Source organism: Ranitomeya variabilis, chromosome 5 (genome assembly GCF_051348905.1).
Source record: "Ranitomeya variabilis isolate aRanVar5 chromosome 5, aRanVar5.hap1, whole genome shotgun sequence".
In the NCBI taxonomy this organism is placed as follows: Eukaryota; Metazoa; Chordata; class Amphibia; order Anura; family Dendrobatidae; genus Ranitomeya; species Ranitomeya variabilis.
In genome coordinates, this window is record NC_135236.1 from 3,190,886 (window position 1) to 3,208,945 (window position 18,060).

Consider the following 18,060-nt stretch of genomic DNA (forward strand, 5'->3'; position numbering starts at 1 on the left):
TCAAAGACAGGAGCCCTCCAACTGTTGCGACATTTCTATCCCAAATGATTTGTATCAAGTGCTTGGTAAAGATCTTTGGGATCGAAACGTCGCCACAGAAGGTGGAATAAATGTGACTTACAGTCACCAACCACTGAGGCGCTGTCCTTATTCTTTATATGATGTTTGGACGTCTTCCAAGAGGGACTCCTGGGATATGACGTGCGCTGCAACTGTGAGTAAAGTTAACCCTATGTTTTCATGAGGTGCTATGTTCTATCAATTATTTGATTGAGGAACCCTCCAACGTTTGCGGTTCTCAGTTCATTTGGAACGATCACAAGTTATCAGAAGACCTCTTTTAAGTACTCCTAATCAAACGAAGAATATTTTTCATCCTCTGGTATAGTGGACTGCAAACATGAAAAATATCTGAAAACCCTTACAACAAAAAAGGCGAGGTGCTGGTAGCAGTAAAGGTGCAGTTATTGAGTGTGAACTCGGCCAAAGAAAGAGAATCCACCCAGTCGTCTTGATTAGATGAGACAAAACATCTTTGTCACGTACCCACTTCTCAGCACGTGACTTGGGGTTGCGCCTGCAAGGGTTAATCTATCTGCCCTTGCTCAGTCCAGCATTCAGCCTGTGTTCTATGCTGTAATGGGAGCATAAATCACACCCCGACACAGTCCACACGCCCTGCTTCATGCACGCTGCCACCACTCACCGAGCACACGGGCGATGAGTCCCAGAAAATATCACTACTACTGTCTGCCGATCACTAGGGTCACACGCTCTAAGGCTATGGATTATTTAAGAGCATACAAGGTTCAAACTTATTAAAGTTGTAAGCTTTAATAGTAAAGGTACACAGCTTACAATACAGGATAGAAAAATATGGAAATAAAATTTGACATACAAATATGCAAAACAGTTATAAAATAAAAGGGAGAAAACTTACAGAAATATCTAAACTTTGCAGTCCGGCATTCCGCTCCCTGAGGGGGGGAGATGAATATGGAATGGATCACATCACCTTGGCTGCCCCTCAATCTGTGAACCGGTTTCTAAGTGTAAAGGCCTAATTTATAAATTTAACCTGGAGTTCAGATTTCTGGACCAGCCTCTCAGGTTAATATTCTAATTCCTGGTTTGTGACTGGACTATGGCTACTCTACAAATGAATACATTATTTTCCTCTGAACACTCTTTGTGTAATCCTTCTCAGAGTAAATATACAATGTCAGGCTACAATATGGCGTCTCTCCATCAAAGACAGCAGGAGGTGTGAAATGTTTCCAATTCGTGTGTGTTCCCAGGAAGGCCCCCTGGGGATCAGAGACCAGGAAAATTGTCTTCTCAGGATAACATAGGTTGTGACCTTTGTGAAGAGCTGCAGCCTGGAAACATCTGCTATCACCTTTTTGAGACCTGCAGCCTAGAACAGATGTTAATTACTGCTAGTCATATAGCCATACATATACATGTTTCACTACAATCTTAAATATTGTTCCAATTCCTGGTTCATTCTCTCCATCTGACCATTAGCCTCAGGATGATAACCTGAGGAGAATGAAAGCTTAATTCCCAACCTAGCACAAAAGCTAGCCATAAACTGAACCCTTCTATTGAACAAAATGTTTTGGGGAATCCCATTTAACTTAACGGCATGAGCTAAACAATGGAGGTAAACTCTTAGCTGTAGGCAATTTTGATAGACGGACCAAGTGAACTATCTTGCTAAAACAGTCCACCACCACCCGCACCACAGTATTACCACCAGAATTATGCAAATCTATGACAAAATCCATAGACCGGTTGGTCCAAGGTCGAGTGGGAACCTCGTTAGGCAAAAGAAACCCTTCCGGAACCTGGCGACAGGCTTTAGACATGGTGCAAATCCAGCACTTCTGTGCATAGTTATCCACATCTTTTCAAGCACTCTACCACCAAAAGGACCTGGAAACTGCTCTGTAGGTGGCAGAGGAACAAGGATGTCCAGTCAACACAGTCATGTACTCCATTAATAAGATCAGTACGAAGCAAGGAAGACACACAATACTTCCTGGGTGGCAAGCCCTCTAGTGCACCCCCCTGAGCGTCCATAGTGTGATCGATACCCAAAGCGCCCACTACCACCCCTTCAATAAGCTGTAAATTTTTAGTATCTGGGAGATATGTCACATAGAAATCAAACCAAGCCAAAAAGAGGGTGCATCTGGCTTGTCAGGTACTTAGCGGTGTCAACATGCAGTAAATTTTTGTGATTAGTAAAGACTGTTACTCTATGCCTAGACCCCTCCTGCCAATGTCTCCATTCCTCGAAAGCTCTCTCAACAGCCAAGAGTTCCCGATCACCTATATATCATAGATGGACTCTGCTTGTGAGAATTTCCAAGAAAAAAAAAGCACAAGGATAAAATTAACTGTTCTTCTGTGAAAGAACAGCAGCCATCCCTACAGAAGAGGCGTCCACCTCCACCACAAATGGCAAATCATCATCGAGTTGACTGAGGACCAGAACTTTAGAAAAGGAGAGCAGCAAGAGCATCTACAGCCTCAGAAGACCAAGAGATCAAGTCGGCACCTTTCTTGGTCATATCAGTAAGAGGTTTGTCTATGACTCAGAAGTTTAGAATGAACGTACGATAATAATTAGCGAAATGGAAGTACCTCTGTAGAGCTTTAAGATTAGTAGGTTGCACCCAATCAACGACGGCCTGTACCGTATTGGGATCCATTTGAAAACCTTCAGCAGAAACCTAATGACCCAAAAACTGAATCTCCTGCACCTCAAACTGACACTTCTCTAGTTTAGCAAATAAATGATTCTCACGAAGAACCTGAAGCACCTGCCAAATAAGCTCCTCACGAGAACCTGAGTAAATCAAATATACTACCCAAAGAAGAAAAATTTATAAAGTTCTGAAATGCAGCAGGACCTTTGGTCAAACCAAATGGCACCACCAAATTCTCAAAGTGATCCTCTGGAGTATTGAAGGCAGTCTTCCACTCATCACCTTACCGAACAAGTATATGGTTCTATGCTCCTCTCAGATCCAGTTTAGAAATCGCTTGGTCCCTGCTAGTTGATTAAACAGATCAGGAATAAGAGATAACAGGTATGGGTTATGTACAGTAATCTCATTAATCTCTCTAAAATCCAAACAAGGACGTAAACCACCATCTGTTTTCTTAACAAAGAAAATCCCCATTGCGACTGTTGAGGTGGAAAACCTTATGTGACCTAGGATCCCTAGAGTAGCAGTTCCAAAAGGAATAAAGGAATCTCACACGAAACCGCTGCAAACAACACAAACTACAGCAAAGTGAATCCAACAAAGTCCATCACCAGCAGGAAACGCCAGAAGGGGAAGGTATTTAAAGCTGCACCCAAAAGGTGATAGGACAGACAAACAGAGTAAATGGAAAATTCCTGTTACCCAAAACCGACAAAAACAAAGATAACAGAACTAAAGCCCCCAAAAGAAGAGGTGAATTGGTTGTGGCCCAGTGGAAAGAGATGCCGACCAAAGAACACAGGATCAATTGGTCAAATCCTGACGCATGACACTGGACCGCCTCTCCCTTCTCTACCTCAGCCTTCGGTTTGCTTGCTGCCTCCCCTTTCTCTGTCTCTTTCTTTCTGTTTGCATGCTCCTTCTCCATCTCCTCTGCCCTCGACTTGCCACCTTTTCACCTTGGCCCTCGGTTTGCTGCGCCGATTTCCCTTCACCTTGGCTTGCTGCTCCACCTCCCTTCGCCTCTTCCCTCAGTTTGCTACTTTGCCTCCCCCTTCTCTACTTCATCTGCCTTCGCCCTCTGTTTGCTGCACTGCTGTCTCCTTACCCTTCTTTTCCGCCTCTGCCCTCAGTGCGCCTCCTCCTCGGCTTCGGTTTGCCTACCGCCTCCCTCTTCTCTACCTCCTGCGCCTCGGCCTTTGCTTTCTGCGCTACCTCCCTCTTTTCATCCACTCTGGTTTTCTGCGCTGCCTCCTCTTTGGCCCTCGGTTTGCTGCACTGCTTTCCCTTCTCCATCTTGGATTGCTACTCCTCCCCTTTCTTCGCCTCAGCTTTCAATTTGCTACTCTGCCTCCTCCCTTGTCTACCTTCTCTGCCTTAGCCCTCTCTTTGCTGCTCCGCCTCCCCTGTTGTCCATCTTAGCCCTCTGTTTGGCATGTTGTCTCTTCCTCACCCTTCTCCACCTCTGCCCTCTGTGCGCCGCTTTCTCCTCTGTTTCGGTTTGCTTGCTGCTTTGCTTTCTGTGCTGCTTCCCCCTTTTTGTCCACTCCGGTTTTCTGCACCCCCTTGTCCGCCTCTGTTTGCCACACTGCTTCCCCCTTTTCCTCCGCCTCGGCCCTTGGTTTGTTGCGCACCCTCCCTGTTCTCCGCCTCTGCCCTCGGTTTTCTCTGTCAAGGTGTCACGCGTCACAAGGAGGGTATATTTATCATCCCCACCGTTCACACTAATATGTCATGAACCGGGGTTGTTTGGTTGCCCCTGTTTCTTTCTGAAGGGGATTTATCTATATCCCAGTTCCGGTTTGGAACTTGCAGCTCTCTGGCGCCCCCCTTCCCCTCAGGTCAGACAGGGTACTACACCTAGGATAATTAGTCACCAGAAAGGCTGCCTTACTTTGTACTGGCTAATGGGCACACTGCAGCGAGGGAGATATAACTACTCCCACTCAGGCGGGAACAATAATTATCAACGTCATCTGTCACTACCAGGTCTTCCAAACGCACAGGACCAATCCGCTGCCACCAGATCCGATTTCTTAATGAATAACTGGTCTGGAGCCAACCTAAATTAGTAGCGTAATTCACTTCAGAGCAGGGGTGTTAAACTGCTTTCCTCAAGGGCTGCAAACAGGTCATGTTTTCAGGATTTCCTTGTATTGCACAGGTGATCATTTAATCACCTGCACAGAATGATTCCAGCACCTTGTGCAATGAGAAGGAAATCTTGAAAACACGCATGGTTTAACCCCTTCATGACCCAGCCTATTTTGGCCTTAATGACCTTGCCGTTTTTTTGCAATTCTGACCAGTGTCCCTTTATGAGGTAATAACTCAGGAACGCTTCAACGGATCCTAGCGATTCTGAGATTGTTTTTTCGTGACATATTGGGCTTCATGTTAGTGGTAAATTTTAGGTCGATAATTTCTGAGTTTATTTGTGAAAAAAACGGAAATTTGGCAAAAATTTTGAAAATTTTGCAATTTTCACATTTTGAATTTTTATTCTGTTAAACCAGAGAGTTATGTGACACAAAATAGTTAATAAATAACATTTCCCACATGTCTACTTTACATCAGCACAATTTTGGAAACAATTTTTTTTTTTGCTAGGAAGTTATAAGGGTTAAAATTTGACCAGTGATTTCTCATTTTTACAACAAAATTTACAAAACCATTTTTTTTAGGGACCACCTCACATTTGAAGTCAGTTTGAGGGTTCTATATGGCTGAAAATACCCAAAAGTGACACCATTCTAAAAACTGCACCCCTCAAGGTGCTCAAAACCACATTCAAGAAGTTTATTAACCCTTCGGGTGTTTCACAGCAGCAGAAGCAACATGGAAGTAAAAAATGAACATTTAACTTTTTAGTCACAAAAATGATCTTTTAGCGAAATTTTTTTTATTTTCCCAAGGGTAAAAGGAGAAACTGGACCACAAACTTTGTTGTCCAATTTATCCTGAGTACGCTGATACCTCATATGTGGGGGTAAACCACTGTTTGGGCGCAAATGAAAAATTGGCTCCAATCTTTAGCGGACACCATGTCGCGTTTGGAGAGCCCCCGTGTGCCTAAACATTGGAGCTCCCCCACAAGTGACCCCATTTTGGAAACTAGACCCCCCAAGGAACTTATCTAGAAGCATAGTGAGCACTTTTAACCCCCAGGTGCTTCACAAATTGATCCGTAAAAATGAAACAGTACTTTTTTTTCACAAAAAAATTATTTTAGCCTCAATTTTTTCATTTTCACATGGGCAACAGGATAAAATGGATCCTAAAATTTGTTGGACAATTTCTCCTGAGTACACCGATACCTCACATGTGGGGGTAAACCACTGTTTGGGCACATGGTAAGGCTCGGAAGGGAAGGAGCGCCATTTGACTTTTTGAATGGAAAATTAGCTCCAATCGTTAGTGGACACCATGTCGCGTTTGGAGAGCCCCTGTGTGCCTAAACATTGGAGCTCCCCTACAAGTGACCCCATTTTGGAAACTAGACCCCCCAAGGAACTTATCTAGATGCATAGTGAGCACTTATAACCCCCAGGTGCTTCACAGAAGTTTATAACGCAGAGCCGTGAAAATAAAAAATAATTTTTCTTTCCTCAAAAATGATTTTTAGCCCAGAATTTTTTATTTTCCCAAGGGTAATAGGAGAAATTGGACCCCAAATGTTGTTGTCCAGTTTGTCCTGAGTACGATGATACCCCATATGTGGGGGTAAACCACTGTTTGGGCGCACGGCAGGGCTCGGAAGGGAAGGCACGCCATTTGGCTTTTTGAATGGAAAATTAGCTCCAATCATTAGCGGACACCATGTCACGTTTGGAGAGCCCCTGTGTGCCTAAACATTGGAGCTCCCGCACAAGTGACCCCATTTTGGAAACTAGACCTCCCAAGGAACTAATCTAGATGTGTGGTGAGCACTTTGAACCCCCAAGTGCTTCGCAGAAGTTTATAACGCAGAGCCGTGAAAATAAAAAATAATTTTTCTTTTCTCAAAAATGATTTTTTAGCCCACAATTTTTTATTTTCCCAAGGGTAACAGGAGAAATTGGACCCCAAAAGTTGTTGTCCAGTTTCTCCTGAGTACGCTGATACCCCATATGTGGGGGTAAACCACTGTTTGGGCGCACGTCAGGGCTCGGAAGGGAAGTAGTGACATTTGAAATGCAGACTTTGATGGAATGGTCTGAGGGCGTCACGTTGCATTTGCAGAGCCCCTGATGTGCCTAAACAGTAGAAACACCCCACAAGTGACCCCATTTTGGAAACTAGACCCCCCAAGGAACTTATCTAGATTTGTGGTGAGCACTTTCAACCCCCAAGTGCTTCACAGAAGTTTACAACGCAGAGCTGTGAAAATAAAAAATCATTTTTCTTTCCTCAAAAAAGATGTTTTAGCAAGCAATTTTTTTATTTTCACAAGGGTAACAGGAGAAATTGGGCCCCAATGTTTGTTGCCCAGTTTGTTGTGAGTACAGTGATACCTCATATGTGGGGGTAAACCACTGTTTGGGCGCACGTCAGGGCTCGGAAGGGAAGTAGTGACATTTGAAATGCAGACTTTGATGGAATGGTCTGAGGGCGTCACGTTGCATTTGCAGAGCCCCTGATGTGCCTAAACAGTAGAAACACCCCACAAGTGACCCCATTTTGGAAACTAGACCCCCCAAGGAACTTATCTAGATGTGTGGTGAGCACTTTCAACCCCCAAGTGCTTCACAGAAGTTTACAACGCAGAGCTGTGAAAATAAAAAATCATTTTTCTTTCCTCAAAAAAGATGTTTTAGCAAGCAATTTTTTTATTTTCACAAGGGTAACAGGAGAAATTGGGCCCCAACAGTTGTTGCCCAGTTTGTCCTGAGTACGCTGGTACCCCATATGTGGGGGGTAAACCACTGTTTGGGCGCATGGCAGGGCTCGGAAGGGAGGGAGCACCATTTGACTTTTTGAATGCAAGATTGGCTGGAATCAATGGTGGCGCCATGTTGCGTTTGGAGACCCCTGATGTGCCTAAACAGTGGAAACCCCTCAATTCTAACTTCATCACTAACCCCAACACACCCCTAATCCTAATCCCAACTGTAGCCATAACCCTAACCACAACACACCCCTAACCACAACCCTAACCCCAACACACCCGTAACCCTAATTCCAACCCTAATCCTAACCCTAATCCCAACCCTAACCCTAATCCCTACCCTAACCACAACTGTAACCCCAACACACCCCTAACCCTATCCGTAACCCTAACCACAAGCCTAATCTTAACCCTATTTCCAACCCTAACTCTAATTCCAACCCTAACCCTAAGGGTATGTGCCCACGTTGCGGATTCGTGTGAGATTTTTCCGCACCATTTTTGAAAAATCTGCAGGTAAAAGGCACTGCGTTTTACCTGCGGATTTACAGCAGATTTCCAGTGTTTTTTTGTGCGGATTTCACCTGCGGATTCCTATTGAGGAACAGGTGTAAAACGCTGCGGAATCCGCACAAAGAATTGACATGCTGCGGAAAATACAACGCAGCGTTTCTGCACGGAATTTTCCGCACCATGGGCACAGCGGATTTGGTTTTCCATAGGTGTACACGGTACTGTAAACCTGATGGAAAACTGCTACGAATTCGCAGCGGCCAATCCGCTGCGGATCCGCGGCCAATCCGCGGCGGATCTGCAGCCAAATCCGCACATGCCATAACCCTAACCCTACCTGTAACCCTAACCCTACCCCTAACCCTACCCGTAACCCTAGTTCTAACCCTAACCCTAGTTCTAACCCTAGTGGAAAAAGAAAAAAAAATATTTTCTTTATTTTATTATTGTCCCTACCTATGGGGGTGATAAAGGGGGGGTGTTTTGTTTATTAATTTTTTTATTTTGATCGCTGTGATAGAACCTACCACAGCGATCAAAATGCACTTGTAATGAATCTGCCGGCCGGCAGATTCGGCGGGCGCACTGAGCATGCGCCCGCCATTTTGGAAGATGGCGGCGCCCAGCGAGGAGATGGACCGACACCGGGAGCCTCGGTAAGTATAAGGGGGGGAGATCGGGGCACGGGGGGGGGGCGTCGGAGCATCGGGGGGTGACATAGGAGCAGGGGGGGAGCGGGCAGGAGGACGGGGGAGCGGAGCACAGGACGGAGGGGACCACAGGACGGAGGGGACCGGACCCCATAACGGAGGACTGGGGGGGCGATCGGTGGGGTGGGGGGGGGGGGTCACTTCAGGTTTTCCAGCCATGGCCGATGATATTGCAGCATCGGCCATGGCTGGATTGTAATATTTCACCAGTTTTTTAGGTGAAATATTACAAATCGCTCTGATTGGCAGTTTCACTTTCAACAGCCAATCAGGGCGATCGTAGCCACGGGGGGGTGAAGCCACCCCCCCTGGGCTGAAGTACCACTCCCCCTCTCCCTGCAGATCGGGTAAAATAGGAGTTAACCCTTTCACCCAATCTGCAGCGACGCGATCATTCCATGACGCCACATAGGCGTCATGGGTCGGATTGGCACGGGTTTTCATGACGCCTACGTGGCGTCATGGGTCGGGGAGGGGTTAAGGCCCTCGAGGAATGCAGTTTGACACCCCTGCTTCAGAGGACGTGACAGCACGTTATAGAGCAAGGAGAAGCGAAGCTAGTAATTTTATATATTTTACTCCAAAAAGGTAGGCAGTGTTTAGAAAGGATAAAAGGATATAAAAGAAGACAAGTATATGTACAGTACAATTAAAAATAAAAAGGGATTAACAGAAGAAAATCGACTTATGGTTCTTTCATATCATGGCTGACCATGTGCTGCGGGAGAAGGGCATATATCCCAGTGTATGACACATTGGACTCTCAGCTCGTTCCTTGGACTGGTGAAGACTGATGTCTCACTCACTTATCTCCGTGCCCAAACCCAAGGCACTCCCCCTGTGATGACCTCACTCAGAGGCTTAATACTCACCTTCCTTAACATTCTGAAAAGCCATTTTTACACATATTTTGGCGTATGAACCTCGTAACAGAAAGACAACGTTATCACTATGCTCAGTAAGTCCTGAAGGTTAATTTAAGTGGAAACATGTTAGGAGCCCAAGTTAAGCAGTACTGCGTTTCTCACTTTCGGCTAAGCGCTGGGCTCCCCAACCCCACCAGTTAGGAGCCCTGTCCCTGCGGTTTCCGGAAATATGAGCTGCCTATTTCTGTGACTATCCTGTTTTGATATATTTGGTCTTAAAGGACCACTGTAGCTACACAAAGGAATTGCCATGCTTTGCTGCTTTTGGCTTCACAGTTGCAAACAAAGACATTCCTGAGGGAGGGGGTAAAGAGTGGCTTAGAATTTCACTGTGCTAGCAGGCAGAGAAAAGAAGGGCGGTCGAATCTGCAGCGTGTCTGTCCTCAGCTCTTGGATGTTGCAGAGCTCAGTGTGCGTGATAATAGACAATCAAATACCTCATGTTTCTGACACTAGGTTTGCCACGCCTTCTCCTCTGAGTGAGCTCTTGGTTTGCCACGCCTTCTCCACCTTGGCCCTAGGTTTGCCGTGGCGCCTCCCCCTTCACCGCTTTTGCCATTGTTTTCCCGTGCTGCCTCTCACTCTGTTCTTTCTGTAGATGAACCCATTCAGCCAATTGACCCTGCGGCCTGGGTGTCTCACTCCGCGGCCATGAGCGGCTCCTTCCCCGTGTATCCGGGCAGTGCGTCCATGAGCAGCATGACCTCCAGCACATCAGTGACAGAGACTGAGCGTGAGTGCCATATGGGTGGTGGTCATGACTGCTTAGGTGGTCTGTGAGTGGTCCCTCCTCACTTTCTCTTTCTTTGCAGTTTCTCATGCTCTTCCCCCGGTGTCTCTCTTCAGCCTCTCCATTCATACAGACTTGGCTTCGGTGGTGAAGGTTATGGCATCTCCAGAATCTGGCCTTGAAGTCCGAGATCGCATGTGGCTGAAGATCACTATCCCCAACGCTTTCCTAGGTACAGTACAAGCAGAATACCAGAATCGAGTGGGTTGCGGGAGGTTGAACCAAGGGCGGGGAGTGGATGGGGAAGGCCCGGACCGAGGGCGCGGAGTGGATGGGGAAGGCCCGGACCGAGGGCGCGGAGTGGAATTGGGAAGGCCCGGACCGAGGGTGCAGAGGGGGTGGGGAGTCTTGTCCAAGGTGGCATGATTGGGGTGGGGTGCCACAGCAAGATGAAGTGGGGGAGCTTACAGCAATGGTAAGATGGTGGTTGCACCTCAGGGCTGTTTCACAATATTTTGGGAATCTCCTCCTACCTGTCTTGTGTGGTCAGTGATGTAGGCTAGGAGGGTGGTGGTGGTGGAACCATGGTTTAGTCAATCCTTCCTGCAGCTAGTCCACTCTCCTCTCCTAGGTTCAGATGTGGTGGACTGGCTCTATCACCATGTTGAAGGCTTTCAGGACAGGCGAGAGGCTCGAAAATTTGCCAGTAACTTGCTGAAGGCCGGATTCATCCGTCACACTGTCAATAAGATCACCTTCTCGGAGCAGTGCTACTACATCTTCGGGGACCTGACCAGCTGCGAGAACTGTAAGTGTCTGATAGGTGGCATCGGGGCTCTGGAGTTGGTATAAAATGGAGCGACTCCTATCGTTAATAATACATTGGGTGCAGTAGTACACTGCATGATGTGCTGTAAATGTTCCCATCAGAATTTGGGTAGGTTCTGTTTCTGATCTGAGGGTCTCGGCTGTTAGTAGAGATGAGTCTGTGCTGCACTTTATGCACATGCTCAGTAGTGACTGGGTCTATGGCGTCGGAGTCAGGGTGAGTCGGAGCTTTGGCTTACTGACTCCTCAGCCGTGGGTGACAGTATGGTGCCACGTGGGTGGGGGGGGCAAGAGTTTGGTACCTGCAAGGGGAGCATTAGGGCACAGTGCCTGCAGGGGGCGCACTCGTCACTCTGTTGTCTTTTCTTGCAGACATGGCCAATCTCTCCCTGAATGACAATGATGGCTCGAGTGGAGCTTCTGATCAGGACACCCTGGCTCCCCTGCCACTTCCTGGAGCGTCTCCGTGGCCTCTGCTTCCCACCTTTTCCTACCAGTATCCGGCACCTCATCCATACAGCGCCCAGCCCCCCGCTTACCATGAGCTCTCCTCCTATAGCTACGGCCTTGGCAGTGCCGGGAGCCAGCACAGTGAAGGTGAGTGTCCGCCCCATGCTGGAGACATCACTGTGTCTGCTGGGGAGCTGAGATCTTACCCACAATCCTCCTTTCCTCTGCAGGGAGCAGGAGCAGCGGCTCTACGCGCAGTGATGGGGGTCGTGGGGTTCAGAAGGAAGATCGTTCTGGAGGTGGTGGAGACTCCAAGTCTGGCTCAGGTAGTGAGTCTGAATACTCTACCCGGAGCAGCCTGAGGAGAAGTGGAGAAGCGGGCCCCCCCAGTGAACGGTCCACATCCACCCGCTCACAAGTAGCATCTCACCACCCTCCATCGGTGCACTCGTATCCTGCCCCGGGGGTCCCACTCTCCTACAACCCCATGATGCTGATGATGATGCCGCCACCTCCTCTGCCGCCGCAGTCATGTCCTCCGTCATCTGTTCCTCCCGGAGCTCCACCTCTCATGCGTGACCTGGCCTCCATACCTCCAGAGCTGACGGCCAGCCGTCAGTCTTTCCACATGGCCATGGGTAACCCCAGCGAGTTCTTTGTGGACGTCATGTGATGCCGAGTGGTGTGCACTTCTTAACACTAATACATTTCAGTGATCTCCTAGTCGAGCGCAGAGGCCGATGGCGTGGAGTCCAGGGCGGAGGAGTCTGCCAATTATGACCAAAACTAGTATCCCGATGGTGAGGTGATGTTGGCTTCTTACATGGTACGTGTGGGGGGCAGACCCCCAAATATCGAACTTTGCCTCAAACACTAATTGTATCCATGCACATGTATGATGTAGAGCAGACGGTACGGGCACCACCGCCGTGATTATGAAGTATTGTTTTATTGTTTCTCCATATTAGCAGTGTTTGTTTTATTCCTCCCTTCTGTGACCGGTGTACGGCTTCAGGAGGGGGGACGCGTACGAGCGTTGTAAGCTTATGTTACTATGTTATAACTCCATGTAATGCTGTGGCTGTGAACCCAACCGATCCTTCCAGCGATCACTGATGAGCAGACTCGTCCGCCTGCAGTACGACAAACTGATCATTGACAGCCTGATCAGTGTTCGGCCTGGAGCACAAGCCGATCATCAATGGCCGGATCAGTGCTCATCAGTGATCAGCATGGAGTACAATGAGACCATCATGGATGGCCGGATCAGTGCTCATCACTGATCGGCCTGGAGTACGAGCTGGTCATCGATGGCCGGATCAATGTGATCTGTATGGCATACAACGAGTCTATCATCAATGGCTGGATCAATAATCAGCCTGGAGAACGACAAGCCGATCGACAGCTGGTTCAGTGTGCTTGCTCACTGATCCTGCTCCCATCAATCACTGATGAGCAGACTCGACTGCCTGCAGTATGATAAGCTGATCACCGATGGCTGGATCTTTGTGCTCTTAGATCCTCAGGATGTGACCTGTGCCTTGCGCAAGTGAAGGAATAAGTATGTGACCCCACGGGGTGGGCCTCCGCCGCGAAGGAATAAGTGCCTCTATTACTTGCTTTTTATGGTATTTATTACTTTTTTAGTGTATAAACCCAACAATAAAATGTAAAAAAAAAAAAGTATTTTATAAACTCAGTGTGAGGAGTCATCTGTCGGCCGTGGACTCTGCCGCTCATTACTGTAGGTGAGGAATCTGACCTTGCCCGTCTCAGCCTTCTGTTTTTTTTGTGCTCTCCCTCGTGTCATGTCTGACTGGCTCCTGGGTGACAGCGCGGTGGAGGCGACCACGGACACCGTGTGCATGTAACTGTACAGCACGAGTGGGCGCAGCCAGACTGTCAAGTGTCTTCTTCACAGCATCCAGCCAACATGGACATCTGCAGGTTTATAATGAGGAGTTCATGTCTCTTCCTGAAATACTCGGTGTCAACATCACAACTACCAATTCCACCAAATTGTTGTGCACAACACTCGTTACGGTGGGGGACCCCACATCCCACCCTTGCTCATCCACTCGCCTGTCACAATAGGCTGACAATGAGCTGAGCGCCCCCACAGCTGGGTTCACATCACACTTTCTGCTGCCATTATTCACTGTTTTGTTCGGCCATTAGGACACCTCCACTGGGTCAAACACTAGGGCCACCACCTAGCTTTCCCGGCACTTGATGGGGCCTACCCACTCTCTGACATATACAGGGTAACAAAACCAAGCTATTCTCACAATCATCAGGGTCTTGTGTGTTCGCTATCCCTCCTAGCTTTACGTAATCTGCAAATTTGATTAGTTTACCTTCAGTTCCCTTATCTAGATAATTTATAAAGATGTCCACTTGTAACACTGGTTCCAGGACAGAGCCTTGTGGAATCCCACTTGTAACACTGGTTCCAGGACAGAGCCTTGTGGTATCCCACTTGTAACACTGGTTCCAGGACAGAGCCTTGTGGTATCCCACTTGTAACACTGGTTCCAGGACAGAGCCTTGTGGTATCCCACTTGTAACACTGGTTCCAGGACAGAGCCTTGTGGTACCCCACTTGTAACACTGGGGCCGGGACAGAGCCTTGTGGTATCCCACTTGTAACACTGGTTCCAGGACAGAGCCTTGTGGTATCTCACTTGTAATACTGGGGCCGGGACAGAGCCTTGTGGTATCCCACTTGTAACACTGGTTCCAGGACAGAGCCTTGTGGTACCGCACTTGTAACACTGGTTCCAGGACAGAGCCTTGTGGTACCCCACTTGTAACACTGGTTCCAGGACAGAGCCTTGTGGTACCGCACTTGTAACACTGGTTCCAGGACAGAGCCTTGTGGTATCCCACTTGTAACACTGGTTCCAGGACAAAGCCTTGTGGTATCCCACTTGTAACACTGGTTCCAGGACAGAGCCTTGTGGTATCCCACTTGTAACACTGGGGCCGGGACAGAGCCTTGTGGTATCCCACTTGTAACACTGGTTCCAGGACAGAGCCTTGTGGTATCTCACTTGTAATACTGGGGCCGGGACAGAGCCTTGTGGTATCCCACTTGTAACACTGGTTCCAGGACAGAGCCTTGTGGTATCTCACTTGTAATACTGGGGCCGGGACAGAGCCTTGTGGTATCCCACTTGTAACACTGGTTCCAGGACAGAGCCTTGTGGTACCCCACTTGTAACACTGGTTCCAGGACATAGCCTTGAGGTACCGCACTTGTAACACTGGTTCCAGGACAGAGCCTTGTGGTACCGCACTTGTAACACTGGTTCCAGGACAGAGCCTTGTGGTATCCCACTTGTAACACTGGTTCCAGGACAAAGCCTTGTGGTATCCCACTTGTAACACTGGTTCCAGGACAGAGCCTTGTGGTATCCCACTTGTAACACTGGGGCCGGGACAGAGCCTTGTGGTATCCCACTTGTAACACTGGTTCCAGGACAGAGCCTTGTATCTCACTTGTAACACTGGGGCCGGGACAGAGCCTTGTGGTATCCCACTTGTAACACTGGTTCCAGGACATAGCCTTGAGGTACCGCACTTGTAACACTGGTTCCAGGACAGAGCCTTGTGGTACTGCACTTGTAACACTGGTTCCAGGACAGAGCCTTGTGGTATCCCACTTGTAACACTGGTTCCAGGACAGAGCCTTGTGGTATCCCACTTGTAACACTGGTTCCAGGACAGAGCCTTGTGGTATCCCACTTGTAACACTGGTTCCAGGACAGAGCCTTGTGGTATCCCACTTGTAACACTGGTTCCAGGACAGAGCCTTGTGGTACCCCACTTGTAACACTGGGGCCGGGACAGAGCCTTGTGGTATCCCACTTGTAACACTGGTTCCAGGACAGAGCCTTGTGGTATCTCACTTGTAATACTGGGGCCGGGACAGAGCCTTGTGGTATCCCACTTGTAACACTGGTTCCAGGACAGAGCCTTGTGGTATCTCACTTGTAATACTGGGGCCGGGACAGAGCCTTGTGGTATCCCACTTGTAACACTGGTTCCAGGACAGAGCCTTGTGGTATCTCACTTGTAATACTGCGGCCGGGACAGAGCCTTGTGGTATCCCACTTGTAACACTGGTTCCAGGACAGAGCCTTGTGGTATCTCACTTGTAACACTGGGGCCGGGACAGAGCCTTGTGGTATCCCACTTGTAACACTGGTTCCAGGACAGAGCCTTGTGGTATCTCACTTGTAATACTGGGGCCGGGACAGAGCCTTGTGGTATCCCACTTGTAACACTGGTTCCAGGACAGAGCCTTGTGGTACCGCACTTGTAACACTGGTTCCAGGACAGAGCCTTGTGGTATCCCACTTGTAACACTGGTTCCAGGACAGAGCCTTGTGGTATCCCACTTGTAACACTGGTTCCAGGACAAAGCCTTGTGGTATCCCACTTGTAACACTGGTTCCAGGACAGAGCCTTGTGGTATCCCACTTGTAACACTGGGGCCGGGACAGAGCCTTGTGGTATCCCACTTGTAACACTGGTTCCAGGACAGAGCCTTGTGGTATCTCACTTGTAATACTGGGGCCGGGACAGAGCCTTGTGGTATCCCACTTGTAACACTGGTTCCAGGACAGAGCCTTGTGGTACCGCACTTGTAACACTGGTTCCAGGACAGAGCCTTGTGGTATCCCACTTGTAACACTGGTTCCAGGACAGAGCCTTGTGGTATCCCACTTGTAACACTGGTTCCAGGACAGAGCCTTGTGGTATCCCACTTGTAACACTGGTTCCAGGACAGAGCCTTGTGGTACCCCACTTGTAACACTGGGGCCGGGACAGAGCCTTGTGGTATCCCACTTGTAACACTGGTTCCAGGACAGAGCCTTGTGGTATCTCACTTGTAACACTGGGGCCGGGACAGAGCCTTGTGGTATCCCACTTGTAACACTGGTTCCAGGACAGAGCCTTGTGGTATCTCACTTGTAATACTGGGGCCGGGACAGAGCCTTGTGGTATCCCACTTGTAACACTGGTTCCAGGACAGAGCCTTGTGGTATCTCACTTGTAATACTGGGGCCGGGACAGAGCCTTGTGGTATCCCACTTGTAACACTGGTTCCAGGACAGAGCCTTGTGGTATCTCACTTGTAATACTGCGGCCGGGACAGAGCCTTGTGGTATCCCACTTGTAACACTGGTTCCAGGACAGAGCCTTGTGGTACCGCACTTGTAACACTGGTTCCAGGACAGAGCCTTGTGGTATCCCACTTGTAACACTGGTTCCAGGACAGAGCCTTGTGGTATCCCACTTGTAACACTGGGGCCGGGACAGAGCCTTGTGGTATCCCGCTTTTAACACTGGTTCCAGGACAGAGCCTTGTATCTCACTTGTAATACTGGGGCCGGGACAGAGCCTTGTGGTATCCCACTTGTAACACTGGTTCCAGGACAGAGCCTTGTGGTATCTCACTTGTAATACTGGGGCCGGGACAGAGCCTTGTGGTATCCCACTTGTAACACTGGTTCCAGGACAGAGCCTTGTGGTACCCCACTTGTAACACTGGTTCCAGGACATAGCCTTGAGGTACCGCACTTGTAACACTGGTTCCAGGACAGAGCCTTGTGGTATCCCACTTGTAACACTGGTTCCAGGACAGAGCCTTGTGGTATCCCACTTGTAACACTGGTTCCAGGACAGAGCCTTGTGGTACCCCACTTGTAACACTGGTTCCAGGACAGAGCCTTGTGGTACCCCACTTGTAACACTGGTTCCAGGACATAGACTTGAGGTACCGCACTTGTAACACTGGTTCCAGGACAGAGCCTTGTGGTACTGCACTTGTAACACTGGTTCCAGGACAGAGCCTTGTGGTATCCCACTTGTAACACTGGTTCCAGGACAGAGCCTTGTGGTATCCCACTTGTAACACTGGTTCCAGGACAGAGCCTTGTGGTACCCCACTTGTAACACTGGTTCCAGGACAGAGCCTTGAGGTATCTCACTTGTAACACTGGTTCCAGGACAGAGCCTTGTGGTATCCCACTTGTAACACTGGGGCCAGGACAGGGCCTTGTGCTACCGCCCTTGTAACACTGGGGCCGGGACAGAGCCTTGTGGTACCCACTTGTAACGCGGGGCCGGGACAGAGCCTTGTTGTACCCACTTGTAACACTGGTTCCAGGACAGAGCCTTGTGGTATCCCACTTGTAACACTGGCTCCTGGACAGAGCCTTGTGGTATCCCACTTGTAACACTGGTTCCAGGACAGAGCCTTGTGGTATCCCACTTGTAACACTGGTTCCAGGACAGAGCCTTGTGG

The 18,060-nt window shown here is 48.8% G+C and overlaps 1 protein-coding gene across 1 annotated transcript in view; it reads left to right on the forward strand.

Annotated features, from left to right (window-relative positions):
- Window positions 1-13,400, forward strand: part of DVL2 (dishevelled segment polarity protein 2) — a 29,852-nt gene extending 16,452 nt beyond the window's left edge. The window contains exons 11-15 of the mRNA XM_077261452.1: window positions 10,335-10,469; window positions 10,549-10,698; window positions 11,098-11,274; window positions 11,667-11,891; window positions 11,975-13,400. Coding sequence (XP_077117567.1) covers window positions 10,335-10,469; window positions 10,549-10,698; window positions 11,098-11,274; window positions 11,667-11,891; window positions 11,975-12,417 — 1,130 coding nt within the window. The 3' untranslated portion in view covers window positions 12,418-13,400. The remainder of the gene's footprint in view (window positions 1-10,334; window positions 10,470-10,548; window positions 10,699-11,097; window positions 11,275-11,666; window positions 11,892-11,974) is intronic.
- The last annotated feature ends 4,660 nt before the right edge of the window (window positions 13,401-18,060 follow it).